The 14,667-nt window shown below is 40.9% G+C and overlaps 1 protein-coding gene across 1 annotated transcript in view; it reads right to left on the reverse strand.

The window, feature by feature from the left end:
* The window catches only part of cacna1ab (calcium channel, voltage-dependent, P/Q type, alpha 1A subunit, b), a 133,368-nt gene that overhangs the window by 48,984 nt on the left and 69,717 nt on the right, over positions 1–14,667 (reverse strand). Inside the window, exons 16-26 of the mRNA XM_046047684.1 lie at positions 13,921–14,041; positions 13,581–13,648; positions 13,170–13,276; positions 10,597–10,750; positions 8,022–8,614; positions 6,983–7,290; positions 5,236–5,368; positions 4,911–5,040; positions 3,796–3,855; positions 3,365–3,471; positions 2,435–2,437 (exon numbers count right to left, since the gene is read on the reverse strand). Coding sequence (XP_045903640.1) covers positions 2,435–2,437; positions 3,365–3,471; positions 3,796–3,855; positions 4,911–5,040; positions 5,236–5,368; positions 6,983–7,290; positions 8,022–8,614; positions 10,597–10,750; positions 13,170–13,276; positions 13,581–13,648; positions 13,921–14,041 — 1,784 coding nt within the window. The remainder of the gene's footprint in view (positions 1–2,434; positions 2,438–3,364; positions 3,472–3,795; positions 3,856–4,910; positions 5,041–5,235; positions 5,369–6,982; positions 7,291–8,021; positions 8,615–10,596; positions 10,751–13,169; positions 13,277–13,580; positions 13,649–13,920; positions 14,042–14,667) is intronic.

The raw sequence follows: 14,667 nt of genomic DNA on the forward strand, positions 1-14,667 counted from the left end.
AACACCTGTCTCCTGAAAGCTGTGTGTTAAAAAGCTTGTATGTGCACCTTCCCCATTCTGCTTGCTGCTTGATTTACCTTTGCTGCTGTTGATTCCTTGAACACTGTTCACTCTGGATTCAGACTGTGAGCAACACACATGGCTTTGATACTGTTCAATAGCTGATATGTGTTTGCTTATATTGTTGGACATGATGACAGCCTTTTTGATTATCAAAGAGACACATCAACCATAATTAACACTGGCTAAGGCTTCCAGTTGCCGGCAGTGTGAACGTATAGTGACAATGGCATTCAGAACAGGATAATAACTTATATTTGCTATTAAAAACAGAGGTATTGTGTGTTCAGAGTGAGTGCTAAGTGAAGTCATTAACACTACTAGCTGTGGAGTGGTGTGAGATGTCTGCCTCTGTTTTTTTTATATGAGACGTAGGCGAAATGTTTTATCATGTGAGATAAGAGAGGGAAAATCTCTTCCAGGACATACAGTTATGCAATAGATGTTGTGTGTTCAGAGCTGAGCCCATATATGCTGCCCTGCTGCTCTAAAGCTATTGTATTTATTTTTAGCTGAGAATAGTTCCCAAGTGCACGTTTCTTCCATGTTTGAGCAAAGTTTGTTAAAAAATACAGCGCCCAGCTTGTTTTAGAAAATTATTTAACCTAGTTTGGAAATCAAACTATATATTTGTGACACATTTTGAAAGACATCTTCAGTAGAAACAAATGGGCTTGTCTTAGTGCCAAAGACAGGGTAGGGAAATCAAGTATTGACAGATGGACTAACAACATTATTGGTTTTGCTCTTTTCATGGAATTTGTTCACAAGCAGAAAAATGTTGAATAATACAAAACAATTTCAGCTTGGGTATCTTGACCTCTGTTCATGCCACCTCAAACAAATCTGCATGTACTTTATTATTGTCACATGTATTTCCATAGCCTTTTTTTTGCAGTAGCCCCATTTCTATAATTTGCTTTACAGTCAATCTGAACACATTTTGACAGTAGATATTAGCTCTAAGATTCACAGAACATATTTAACTGGAATACATTCTTTGCCTGTGACTGACCTAGAACATCAGTAACATAGTTCTAAGGAATGCAGTCTACTGCATCGCAGGTTGTGTTCAGGTTCATGCAGTCACCAAGGCAAACATGCACTGGGCATCCACAGAGCTGAGGAGGATGCACACACAAGCTTCTTTCTCTCTCACTTACTCTTCTGGGGTTTTTTCTCACACAGACACACATTCAGTCCCTCCAGTTTCATGTATCATACATATTTAATTCATATGTATTTATCTATACACTATCTCGGCATAATAACAAATCATTCCACCCACCACACCCTGCCCCAGCATGCTCCTTCCCTCCCACATTCAGTCTGACTTCCCCAGGTCGTGCAGAGGAAGGAGAGTTAAATACCTGAGCCGCCGGGTACGTTAACATGGTCAGAACAACAGAAGAGTATGTGTGTTTGTGTTTGAGTGTGTGTGGGTAAAAGAGAGAGAGGGGAACGAGGCGATGAGCTCAGGTGGCGTTCCTCCCTGTTGCGAACAGAAAGCCTGGGCACTTAAAGGGTTAAAGGTGTCTGGGGCGCCCTCACCCCCACGGACTGACCAATAGGGACCCTCCAGCCTGGAGGATTGGGGAGGATGAAAAGGTGGGGGTATGGTTGGGTTGAAGGCAGGATGTTGGCTTTAATGCTTATTGGAGAGGTGGGGTTGAATGGTGCGTGTGGTGGAGTTTGCAGGGGCTGAAGGGTAAATTACGGATTTTAGGAGTTATATTCAGACACGGGTGGAGGCTGGGGTTGGGTAGGGATAATGACAAGCTAGGGAGCAATGGGTAACACTTATTCACAACATACAGCACAAAAAACCCCAGCTTGTCCTGACATAATTTGACATATTTTGCAAGATTAGCAAATTTGCACTCTCTTATTTTTTTAATTTAAATCTAAAACATTTAAAAACAAAGAAATAATGGGCTTCTTGTTGCTCATTCTGGCAGGAGAAATTGGACTGACTGTGAGGTATGAATTTTTGGACAGCTTGGAGTTGGAGCATGATAACAAAATGTAGCCAAAATGGAGAAGCATCTGATTTTTTAAAAACTTCCCTCTTTGTTTGCTGAAGCATAGGAGAGGTTAACAGAGAGCCCTGAAAATGAGATATTCCCTTGTTCTCTCTTGGCTGTATGTTAAAAATAAGAGAGTGTAAGTGGGTGTAAGTGGGATGAAGTGAGGAAATCGGATAAATGTAGGTTAATGATAGTTGGAGAATTGTTATGAAAGAGGGGGTTGAAAGTTATCTGGAAGGAGGCGAAGGCAGGAACCAAAGCTGTGGAGGACCTGGTGGGAGTGTTGGTAAGCAAATGTTTGAGGGATCAGGGCTTTAGATACAAGAAAAGAGGAAGGAATGACTCACGGCCTGGTTGGTGGAAATATCAGAGCAGCATGAATTAGCAAAGGGTAGGGAACAGGATCAAGGAAGATTGGGAAAAGAAAATGGTGAGAAGGAGCCGGTGGTACTTTATATTGTATTAGTCAGACAGTAAAGGAGATGATGTTTGGGATAGGTTTGGAGGTGAATGTTTCAGGCAAAGTTTGGGATTTGTGGGGGTGAAATGTGGTTGAAGACAGTGTGACTACACTCTAAAAACTAATTTTATACTTTATGATTCCTCACTTGGAACTACAGAAGAACTATGCAAAAAAAGTTAAGACATTTAGACAACTAATGTGATAATCATTTCTCAGGAGTACCGCAGGGTACCCTCTGAGGTTCCCCAAAGATTGCAAAATTTAAGAGGAGCCCTTTTCCTTTTTAGAGTGTAGGCCAGAGATTGGTGATGATCATCCAGAACATTGTGAAAATAATTTACTTAAGGATTATGGGTGGTTGTGTATGATGAAGGTGGCGATGAAACGTAGAGAAAGACCTGCTGATACGATACCATATGTGATGATGACCAATGAGGAAATAGAGATGTAAATGGAGAAAGGGTAGACTGCAGGAGGGAGGGAAATAAAGAGACAATGACAAGCCTACAGAAAAAAGTTTGAGAGACAAAGAGAGTACCAAGACAGACAAAAAACAATAAAAGTACAATAATAGAGCAGAGACGGGAAGTGGAAAAAGACAAAGAAGAGCAGAGTAGAAATACAAGGACTGGAGGTGATGATTTCTGAAGTACAGGAGGCTGAGAAAATAGGAGAGAAAGATCAGCATTGCCTGGTGTATCGAACGCACAAGGCTGGGCGACAAGGGTCTTTCTGAGGATGGTGGAATGTGTGTGTGCGTGTGTGGGGGGGTGGTGGAGATGATGAAGGGGAGGGTGGAGGGGAGGGGACTTACGTGAAGGCGAAGGCCACCAGAGCACCACTAACCACTATAAAGTCCAGAATGTTCCACAAGTCGCGGAAGTAGGAGCCCTGGTGGAGAAACAAGCCCAGCACCACCATCTGGAAGACATGGCACACAGTCAGTATAACACACAAATTCATACATGCATATATACGGTATTAACATCCATAAAGCAACACATACAGTTGTTTAAACAACACACTCATACACAAGTCAGTGCATTTAGAAGGGCACAGACACACAGCACAAATAAACAATACACAAAAAACCCTCACAGGCAAACAACCACAAACATAAATATTAACGCAGAGGTTTTTGCACAAAAAAGAAACACATAAGCAAAAAACACAATTATGCAAAGCTTTTAAAAAGTAGTTAATATACACACTCTGTCTCTCACACACACAGTGATACTTTGTTACCTTGATCAACATTTCAAATGTGAAGACGCCTGTGAAAACGTAGTCAAAATAACGCAGCACCTGCAGAGCAACACAACACCATGAGATATAATTATCATATTTGAAGGATAGAGAGAGAGAGAAGCAGAATGATGAATCAGTGAGAAAAAAAGAAGAAACAGAACCGGAGAAATCAACAACAAGAGAGAAAGAGACAAACAATCAAACCAACCAGACCCTAATCCTAATTCTAATCTTAATCCTGCTTTCATTTTCTATTTTCAAACTGCCATTTCACAATATCTATTTCATTACAACCGTTACTAAATATCTTCTATCTTGTGCTTGGAATAAGCAGAGGAACTACTAGTCAGTCGACACGAGCAGTTACAGCCTCCATGGACAAAAGGGTTTACTCCATTTAACATGTCACGCTAAAAAAGACAGTAAGTGGATTTTGAGCGGACTCAGAATTACGCTCACTCAAGAGGACTTACATCCCTGTGCTTTGCTGATGCAGGGCCAGTTGTAGTTTGACTGAAACTGGACATCAATCAAGCATCCTGCATTCAATTGTTATATCTATATCTCTTCTTGCGTCAGTTTGCTCAGAGCTCAACCCAAAAAATCTGGTTTTCATATATCATCCAGCATTAAGCCGAAGACCTGCCAAATGATGTCATCTGTGATGCTATTTAAAAAACTACTCTGAAAATTACTAAGAGACATGTTCTGTTAAAAATATGTTAAAGAATTGTCTACAAGTGGTGCTGTAATACATACAACTTAATACATAACCTGTATAATTGGCATATAAAGATGTATAAAGATGATACGTTAAACATTTTCCAATATGCTGGTGTACAGTTACACACAGAATCCTGCCCAGCCCTGGTGCAAGATAAAACAAATATCTTCATCACCATTATTAACCACATCACTAACATGATTCTAACCTAAACTAACATTATTTTACTTTAAAACCCTAGACTAACCTCTGTACAATTAAAAATTGTGTCCTCACTATGGAAGATTTGGCTTATCTTTATATCCCTGGGAGACCTTTTATTTTCAAAAGGACATAGACACACACACAATCACAGGTGGACAGAAAGACACACAGAGCAATGTCTCACATTGTTCTGAAGTGAGTCAGGCGAGACAGGGTCCTCTGCAGCAAGGGCGATACTGCTCATTGCGATGACAGACAGGATGCTGAACTCAAAATACTTCAGAGTCAGGATGTAGTGACAGCACTTCCTAAATCTGGTGCAAACACACAGACACATACGCATGTTGACACAAAAAAGCACACAAAACAAAATAATTTTCATTTTCATTCTTCAATAAGTACACAGTACAATGTTTTACAACAATTTTTGACCAAGGTGACCACTCTCTCTCTCTCTCTCACACACACACACACACGTAAATACCATAGACTGTATGGTAAATACTCACGGGTTGGTGGTGGACATAATGAAGCAGGAGCTGTAGGGAGGCATGGGTTTGGGGCCATCTTCATCTCCTCCCTCGTCCTCCTCCTCCTTCTTCTCCTCGCTTTTCTTCTGGTCGGTGTTAGCGTTCTTGTTCACTGAGCAAAACAAAGAGAGAAAACACAGGAAGAGGAATGGACAGACAGACAGACAGAAAGAGGTCATCTTCACCAGATCAAGAGAGTGAATACATAAAACAACATCCGCCAGAACTGTTTCAAGAATAGAACCGAATGAGACTGCTTTACTGGCAAACACTTAAAACGTAAAACCAATGTTTTTAAAAGGGCCATGCCACCGATTTCACATGCCAAGTTTAATTTATGGGGAGTACTACTCAGTGTGTGAAACCAGTGTCCGCTGTGGCCCCAAGATTAGCTTTGTCAATTGAGAAAATTGCTCAAGTGACACGACATATGTATCTCGGCTTGTTCTTTAAAACTACACATTTTTAAATGGAAAACCTGTGTTACAAAATGGGGGCATGTAGACTGAAAGATGTGGACATTTACAAGTCAGTTTGAGTTATATTATAGAAATGGTAGGAACCAGTGTTTTTGTAACTTGAATGATACAAAAAGTCAGGATATATTGGACTCTTCTGCATCAAAATGTATCATCTGTCTATTGAAGTGTCCTCTAACTTTATGGAAGTGCAAAACTAAATTGCTTAAGTATTTTTTTAAGATGAATGAGTTGTCAAATACTACAGAGAGCATTAATCGAGACAACTGTACTGAACTGTAAAGCCTGCAGTTCAATTTGTGCTGTAGATTACAATTTTATATTTTTGGTGATTTATTTCATTAATAAGTTTGGGGTTTTACCACATAAAAGAAGTGGACATAGTCATTGTGATGTCACCCATTGGTTTGTGGACTACCGTTTTGAAGCCTCAACTCTAGCAGTTTGGCTGCTGCCATGTTGATTTTTGCAACCAGGCACCGGACATGACCATATTTGGCTAAGAAGGTGGTCACTCTAACCTGATTGAGGCCGCCATGGTAGCGAACTGTCAATGACAAGGTAGTCTGTAGCATCCCCTGATTTATGGTCTATTTTTCTCTAATTTGTTTACTAAATGAACATCATGCTGTGTTGAAGAAGACTTTAAACTAACGATTGAGAGCAAAAACTCATTATAACAGTGTTTACTAAGGTAATACATCAGGTTAGAAGTAGGCTCATTTTACCATTATTTTTACTAAAATAGCACATCTACAAGAATCAAGATGCCACTCTTTTTCGTGTTGGACAATGGACAATATATATCAGACTTTTGCCAAATTACAATTACAATATTTATATATCTTCTTCAGCCACACACATTTTTTTTCCCCCATCATCACTAGTTTTTCAGGAAGAAATTGGAAATGCTCTATTTCAAAGGCCATTTGTAGTTCTACATGATCCAAACCCCACAAACCTGGATTTAATGAGCCACTGAACTGTATGTAGAAACGTACTGTCAGATACCACAGAAACACATGGGTAGGACTGAGTGGTAGGGCCAAGGTATTAGAACAGGGACTTAATCTCAAATAGCCGCACGTTTGTCTAAAATGATGCAGATCCAGAGAGAAATTCAAGTGATTTTTTGTGTACAGCCAATTCTCTACTTTCAAATGTCAGGGGCTGTGTGACGCACCTTCAGAATCTATATATCTACTTATTCCCTTGTTTACACATGACTAATACCCCCAAATGCTCACCTTGCAGGATGGCATTGGTGGATGGGTAGGGGTAGACAGGTGGCATGTCTATCTTTGTGTATTCAGGTTTGGCCATGCTAGTTAGGATCAGGCTGTCCATGCTGTGGAGCAAAGTGTGGGAGCCGGCATCACGGCAGTTCAGCAGGTTGTTGACGTGGTCAGGATGATCGAGGTGATCCGGTGGGAGGGCATAAGGATGCTCATGGGCACTGGCCAGCTTGCTGTTGTTGCGGAAGTTGTCCAGGTCCTCGTTGTATTGCTGTATGGGTCGTGTGGTGGAGAGGCTGGGACAGGTGCTGTGGTGTTCCCTAATAAAGGGGGGGTGGTAAGGATAAGAATCAAAATGATTGGGTGAAAAAAGGAGCATCTTATCAAAAACACTAGAGGTAGCACTATATGTCACAAGATGTGCACTGTCTCCACTGTACCAACACAAACAGAGCCTGCCACAAACTGGGGAAATTAAAATGTGCTTGACATCTTTCACCTGACAAAACATTTAACACAGTATTAACAGAAATAGTAATGCTTGGATAAGACAACACAATATCAGCCTCTTCATGGCCTTATTTTACTGTCATGGGGCAGTTGGAGGGAATAGCTGTCTGAAATATGTTGTGTAAAGGTAGTTCATATAGTGTTAAATTTAAAGAAGTGACTGTGCACATTTGTCACCTCACCCTGGTGAGGCTGGTAAGTCTTGCTAAAATGTGCTTAGTGTGACATTTTGACATTCCTTATCCTGCTAGTCTGTCACAGGCCCTTCCTTCCTCTAAAGATGCCACAGCTCTAACACAGAAACTTCTAAATGAAAGCAAACCAGAAAATAAAACACACTTAACATTAACACTTAAAGCTAGAAAAAATTTGTGCAACCAATTTGTGATGAGCAGCCAGGCTTCACATCACAACATGAGTCCTTCGCCTGTACAAAAGTGTCAGGTCGCTTCCTGATTTCTTAGACAAAGACAAACTTAACTTTTATGCCTTTGTAATTTGAGATGCACACAGGGAAAAAATAAACCCTTTATTCACTCACTTTCTGGTACGATGCCCTCTGCTCCTCTCTTGGTTGCCGTGGTGATGCCGTCTCGCCTTCCGTCCCTCCCCTTCCTCGCCGTTGTCACCCTCTCCCTCCGTCCCCCTAGATCTGTGTCTCCTGCCTTCTTCGCCCTCCCTTGCTGCCCTGCGGTGCTGCCTGGACCTTCTATGTTCGTTGTTCCCCTCTCTCCCCTCACTCTGGTGGGGAGACAAGCTGCGAGCCTCCCTGCCTTCCCTGTTCTTGTGCCGGTGGCCCCGGTGGCTCCTGTGGCTGTGCCTCTCCTCTCCTTGCTGGCCCTCCACATTGCCCAGAGATGTGTAGCTGAAGCCACGTTCCAGGCGGGTCTCCGCCGGCTGGCCTGTGTCTCCACTGTCCGGCCCAACGACTTTCTGATGGTGGTGATGGTGATGATAATAGTGGGCAGCTCGGCGGTGGTGGTTGATGTCCTGACGCCGGTACTCCTGGTCCAGAGGCAGTTCACCAGGTTGGGTCTTGTTGGTGTTGTTGTTGCGGTTGTCCTGCGGGTTGACCACCAGCGGCCGGTCCAGGTGGGTCTTCATATCACCACGTCCTTTCCGTGGGTAGGACACCTAGGTCGGGGTAATAGTGTAGCAGATGGGATGAGTGGGTGCTGCTAAAACTTCAGATACATTGTAAAGGATCCCACAGAAAATCACAAAATTACATATTCTCCTGCTTTATGAAAAATATGAATGAACACCAGGGCAAATGCAATCTTTTGTAATGCAAAAGTGTAAGCTCTCAGAGGCAGAGAAATAAAGGTTTTAGTGAACACTGACAATTCTGTCAAGTTTTTAAGAAAATCTTAAGAGAAAGATTAAGGTTTTGAAACAATGTTTTGAAACAATGCCTTAGGTTTTAGAATGCTTTTATAGAGGGTGCCATAGGTCTTAACGGCTTAAAGTATACAACAATTACATTTGTTTATACTACTGAATGACAAAAAAAGAAATGCATTTTGCCAATTTTGGGCAAAAAAAAACATGTATCTACAACAACAAAGGGAATAATTCTTATTTCCTTATTGAATTCCGTGTATATTTGCGTCTGTATAGCTGAAATGTAATGGTTTCCAGCAGCTTACCAAACTCATATCACAGTTGTATTTACATGGTTTCTATATTTCCAGAAATAGTTTACTTCAAAGCTGGGGCAAAGATCAGAGTATAGGCCAACTGTGACCATCATTCGAGCAGTTTATTCCTTATTTACATCTCAGTTTACCAAGAATAAACCCATTTGCAACACTTGCACTGCCCCCACCTTATTCCCTCCCGAGCCACAGATATACACAGTTCGGCAAATAGTCCACCATTTTAGGCTCCACTTGAACAATTTGATATCAAAATTGTCATGAATCTTTCTAGAGCCACAAAATGGGAAACAGCTCCAGCTGTAAATATACAGTTTGCCGAGCCATATCCAGTCGACTCCTGATCATCTTCTTTTTGAATTCTTTTTGAAGTGAGTTGCACTTCGCCCCTCTCCACATTTGAGTGGGGCAGTGCCTTCTTTGGGTACAGCTCTGGATTTCTCTGCATGCCCCACTTTAATAATGCATTGCTCCCAAGCACGCAGCTTCAAGCCGTCCCATATAGCAGCGGATAGCACAATAATAACACTCTTTCACAGGCTTAAAGGGACATTACACCCTGGAATCAAAACATAACAAAAGGGAACTGAAGCATGAAAACACAGCAATCTGAACTGATCAGGCCACTGTGTTACTCCAGTGTTTCCACTGTAGCTCACTACACGTCACATACAGATGGGCTGAAATGGAATGTAATTTAAGGCTGAAAAGCAGTGTTTAACTACCCGACTTAGTTGAAACTTTCCCAGAAGCCTCAGAATCGCTCATGGTTGTGGTTGGGTGTGGTCAGAAGTGTGCTCTGTTGCACCTGTATCCACACACAATGGTAACGTCACAGTGCACCGACATACCGATGTTAGAAGTTGGAGGTCAGGAAAAATGCTTGTCATTGTCAATACCATTAATCAGGATCAAGTTAAAATCTTAAATAGATGTTGGATCTCAGACCAAGACTATCTTACTTCATTTACAGTGGAACAAGGATGAAATTAATTTCAGGATTTTTGTAACCCATCAACTTCTAAACTTTAGGAAAATCTTCGCAACTTTGCAGTAATCCAACTCTTGGGGAACAACTGACAAACACGTGTCTAATTTGTTCTTAAAATGTTGGAAAATAGTTTATTGGGGACATATACTTTCTGGACCATGTGCTTAGGTCACCGGATACAAGTGGCAAGAACTCAGAATATTTACTTACATTATCAAATGTGCATCTGGTAACTTAAAAATATTTTCAATTGACATCCAAGAGTTGTTTGTTCGGTGAGAAAGTTAGTGAAATTATTTTAAGTGACGTGGGTCTCATGTCTACAGCCCCAACTAAACATGGGTGATAATGTCTCTTTAAGTGGTTACACACACTACACACATTGCAACAAATATTCACCATATATATCAGGAGTAGACTGCATATATATGTGTATATGTGTGTCTTTTTTCGGGGGGGATCCTCACCTCCTCTCCCTCCCCTCCCACCTTCCAGTCCTCCTGCTCCAGCTCATTGTAGAGCGCCTCACGGCTCGTCATCAGGTTCTGTCGGCGGATCTCGCTTGTTCTCTGCTCCCATACTGACTTGTTGCCCTTGATGTGGTTCTTTTGCTGCTCCTTACTGTTGGGAGGTGTTGGTGAAGAGGGATATAATGGAGGGAAGGAGAGTACGGAGGTTTTGAAAAGTGGAGAAAAGAGAAGAGGAAAACAGATGAAGGGGAGAGGTTGAGGGAGGAGGAAAGGGGTAGATGGTGATGGCAAAGAGAGGGTGAGGAAGACAGGAAAATGGCAGATAGATAGAGGGAGAAAGAATTAGAGATTCTAGGATGCACCCCTAAGATCCCTGTAAGAAATTAGCAGCAACATGAAGAAGTAACAGTATACCATTATAACGGAAAGAACTTTCTTCAGTACAAAAACGAATAAAGCAAAAGTACACTGCAATTTCAATGTGGCAGCATGTAACAGTAAGTTGAATGTGTGAATGAAGGAAGCACGAGCTGTGGACAATATCAACGCAGCAAAACATGGCTGAGACACAGAAAAGCAGAATGAAAACACCTTGAACTGTGTGAGAAATTGAACAATGACTTCCATAGAGCTCCAGTCTCACTAGCAGTGTTTTCACATTGAATATAAATTACACTGTCTTCTAATTAAGGGAGTGTTTGTGAGTTTTTTCCCCCAGAAATTTTCAAAAGTGCAATATATTTAATGACTATTCATTTTACATAATAACGTCTCTCTTTGAATGTAGCTGTTTCAGCTCTTGTGTTATGAATTGAACCTGTCACTTTAAGAGAGTGTTGCATTTTGGGTTGTTAGTGTCCTTTATGCTGCTAGCCTAATCAGTTTCTATCATGGATGCATTAAAAGAGTTGGATAAAGCTCTGCCACTCAGCTCTGCTGCCAATTTGTCCCAGTGGCAAACTGCATCAAAAAAAATCCCCTGTGGCAAAAAAGGATTTTCGCCATAAACTACCATTACGAAAGAGATGTCTGTAAAATGGTTGATAGGATGCCTCCAACTGCAAACAAGGTCAATTATTTCTCTTTGTATAATGAATTCTGCAACCAAAAACGTTTCAAATTTGTAATATTTTCTCAGCGCCTAGACAAGCTATATTACATGTGGGAGGTCATTCCCAATATGAAGTGCCAGGGGGAGAAACACTAATGAGCTGCACAACATGGAAGCAAACCAGGATGCCAGAAAACTTTTTTGACTTATGCACTGGGTGAGCAATTTTCATTCAAATGATTGGAGGCCAACAGAGGCCATGCTGGAGTCTTGTATCCAGTTCTTATAATACATCCGTGGTTCCTATCTGTCCATCTTCAAGGCATCTGCTAGATTAAGTCAGCCCTAAAAGTGTCCAGTAAACCCAGTTTAACCCAAGGAGTTTTCTATTGGCTCGTGCATTATGTTTTGCTGCCATGGAGGAAGTAAAATCAGAAAGAATGGAAGCAAGTGGAAAGCGTCTTTTGACATCTTTAACGCAGACTGGGGACAGAGTTTGTCAAGAAGCAAAGAAGACATACAATGTCTCAGAATGTTTTAGAAGATGTTGAGTTCAAAAAACAATGTGAGAATGAGAAATCTTAACAGATCTTTCATTAGTCCCAAAACCACCCTGTCTCAATCTCTCGACAGTAGAGTTTGTGAGTGTGTGACCAAAAACAAAGCAAAGGAGTGTCACCATGTTGTGTTACTATACCAGAGCTGTTCATCTGAAAGGCTTTGAAAATCACAAAACATTTGAATCAACTGGTTAATGCTGATTGCCATGATGCCTACTGCTGCTCATGTTAACGACCCAGTCTTTTCTTTTTATACAAAACACATGTGAAAACATACTGTTCTGTGATTGAAAGGACGCTTATGAGCTTTTAATTCCATAACTAGAAATCATCCACGCCCCTGTTACAGTAAATAACTGACAAGTTAGTGTCTAATTAACATTCATAAATGTAGCATAAAACCACCTAATCTAGCCATCAAAGGCTGTGAAAGAGTAAAGAGTCCGGTGACTTCTAAAGAGCAGCAGGGTTTTTGTGAGCATCATTTTGATGTGTCCTATTGTCAGCGTTTCTGTTGCCAGGACCAGATTTTACAGACTGTCCGCCTCTCGCTCGTCTTCACTTCACAAAGCCCCGAATCTGTTCCTTTCACTCTCAGAACAATCGCTTAATCATGTTTTAGAGGATGAGAATGGAGAGAGTGTGATGGTGGGTGTTTGTGTGTGTGAATGTGTGCATCACGTGTATGTGAATGCCTGCCAATCAGAAATGTTAGGAAAGACAGATTTGAGAAAGAAACAGTGATTTCTGTGTGTGCACTATTTTACAAAAAGCAAAAAGAGTGAGTGAGAGACACTTTTGTCCAGAACTGTGTGTGTGCAAAACTATTTTGTATATCAGTGTGGGCATGTGTCTATGAGGGTAATTTTGTACAGTATGTGTATGCAAAGTGTATAAATTTGTATATATTTTGTATGTATTTATGTTTTAGACGCGTATGTGAATGTGTGTGTACTCACGCAGCAATAGACAGGTTGGCTGCTGACAGCGGGCTGACTTCTGCCACTTCCTTAGCTTTCTGCATTGCTGTCTTCTGATTGGCTGCTTCCTCCTGTTCCTCCTCGTCCTTTTGGAGAAGCAAATAATCATATTGGTCACTTGATTTGAGTTTAAATGGCACTGCCACATAAAATAATAAATATAATAAAAAGTACAAAAACAGCAACCATAGAACAAAAGCCAAGTTGTATCACGTCTGTTGTGTAGTTTTTAAATCAAATCAAAATTTAAATTACAGATTAATCCAGTGTCTACAATTACGGGTCAAAATGACCCGGAAGATATCTTTCACGAGTAACAATATATTTACTTTCTACTTATTTTCCTTAAAATAAGGGGGATAATGTGTAAATTCTGATTTGATCCTGTACCTTGGTGAGCTCCTGGGCATTGGCCAGATTGTCCACAGCAATGGCCAAGAAGACATTAAGCAGAGTGTCTGTGGTGGCAGACGTTAAGGAGAAATGCTGATCCAAGGACAACCACAGAGAAAGCTCAGTTTCTCAGGAAGAACAAAGTCGAGAGGAAAAAAGAGAAGTTGGGTAGCAGACATAGGGAAGTCTGAGGAATGACAGGAAGTGGACTTGTTTTTCTTAAATTTAAGGAGCTCAAATGGACAGGAAATCTGTCTGTGTATTTTTGCTTGTAAATGTACATATTATCGTACATTTGTGTATACTGTATGTATATGTGAGTGTGCAGGCAGGATACAGTTGCCAAAGAGTGTGAGGACAATGAAGAAGATGGAGAAGATCATTCCTTTGTCATTCACTCCTCCCTGGGACTCGATGCCATCGTACATCACCATGTTCCAGTCCTCTCCTGTCAAGATCTACAGAGAGAGAAATGGTGAAAGAGATTGTCTTACTAAGGAGGTTGTCATGGAGTAAATCTTACTGGTTTGATGTATTTAGGGCTCATTAAATTTAACATTTAAATCCAGAATTGATACCATTATTGCATTGATTATCTTTTCACCTCGACAAAAACAAATATATTCTGAGGACAGTTGAAAAACTATGCTTAAGTTCAGACAACTTAAAGGGGCTATATGTAGTTTTCAGGGGCCACTAGTAGTGCGATGTATGCTCGTACTCATGCTCGAACTCATAAGTGAGCAAAATCTGACACAAATAGACAGACTCACTGGGGGACAGCTGCACACAACATGATGGAAACTCAGGTGCAACTGTAACATTACAGTAATATTTTTATCAGCTTGAGGTCAAACAATCCATTCTTGTTACATGATAACGTTACATTGACGATCTGACGATGTTGTAACGTTATTTTTTGTACATTTCACTTAAGGCTCAGTAATGTCAGCATAGCTAAATGACTTGGATGGTAACAAAAATGGTTAATGAGCTAGACTGAAATTTAAATGAGATCGTTGCCACACTTTGTAAAAGTTTTTTAAGTAAGTAACATTACTGTAGTGAAGGGGTCTTCCACTGT

Source organism: Micropterus dolomieu, linkage group LG04 (genome assembly GCF_021292245.1).
Source record: "Micropterus dolomieu isolate WLL.071019.BEF.003 ecotype Adirondacks linkage group LG04, ASM2129224v1, whole genome shotgun sequence".
Taxonomy (NCBI): Eukaryota; Metazoa; Chordata; class Actinopteri; order Centrarchiformes; family Centrarchidae; genus Micropterus; species Micropterus dolomieu.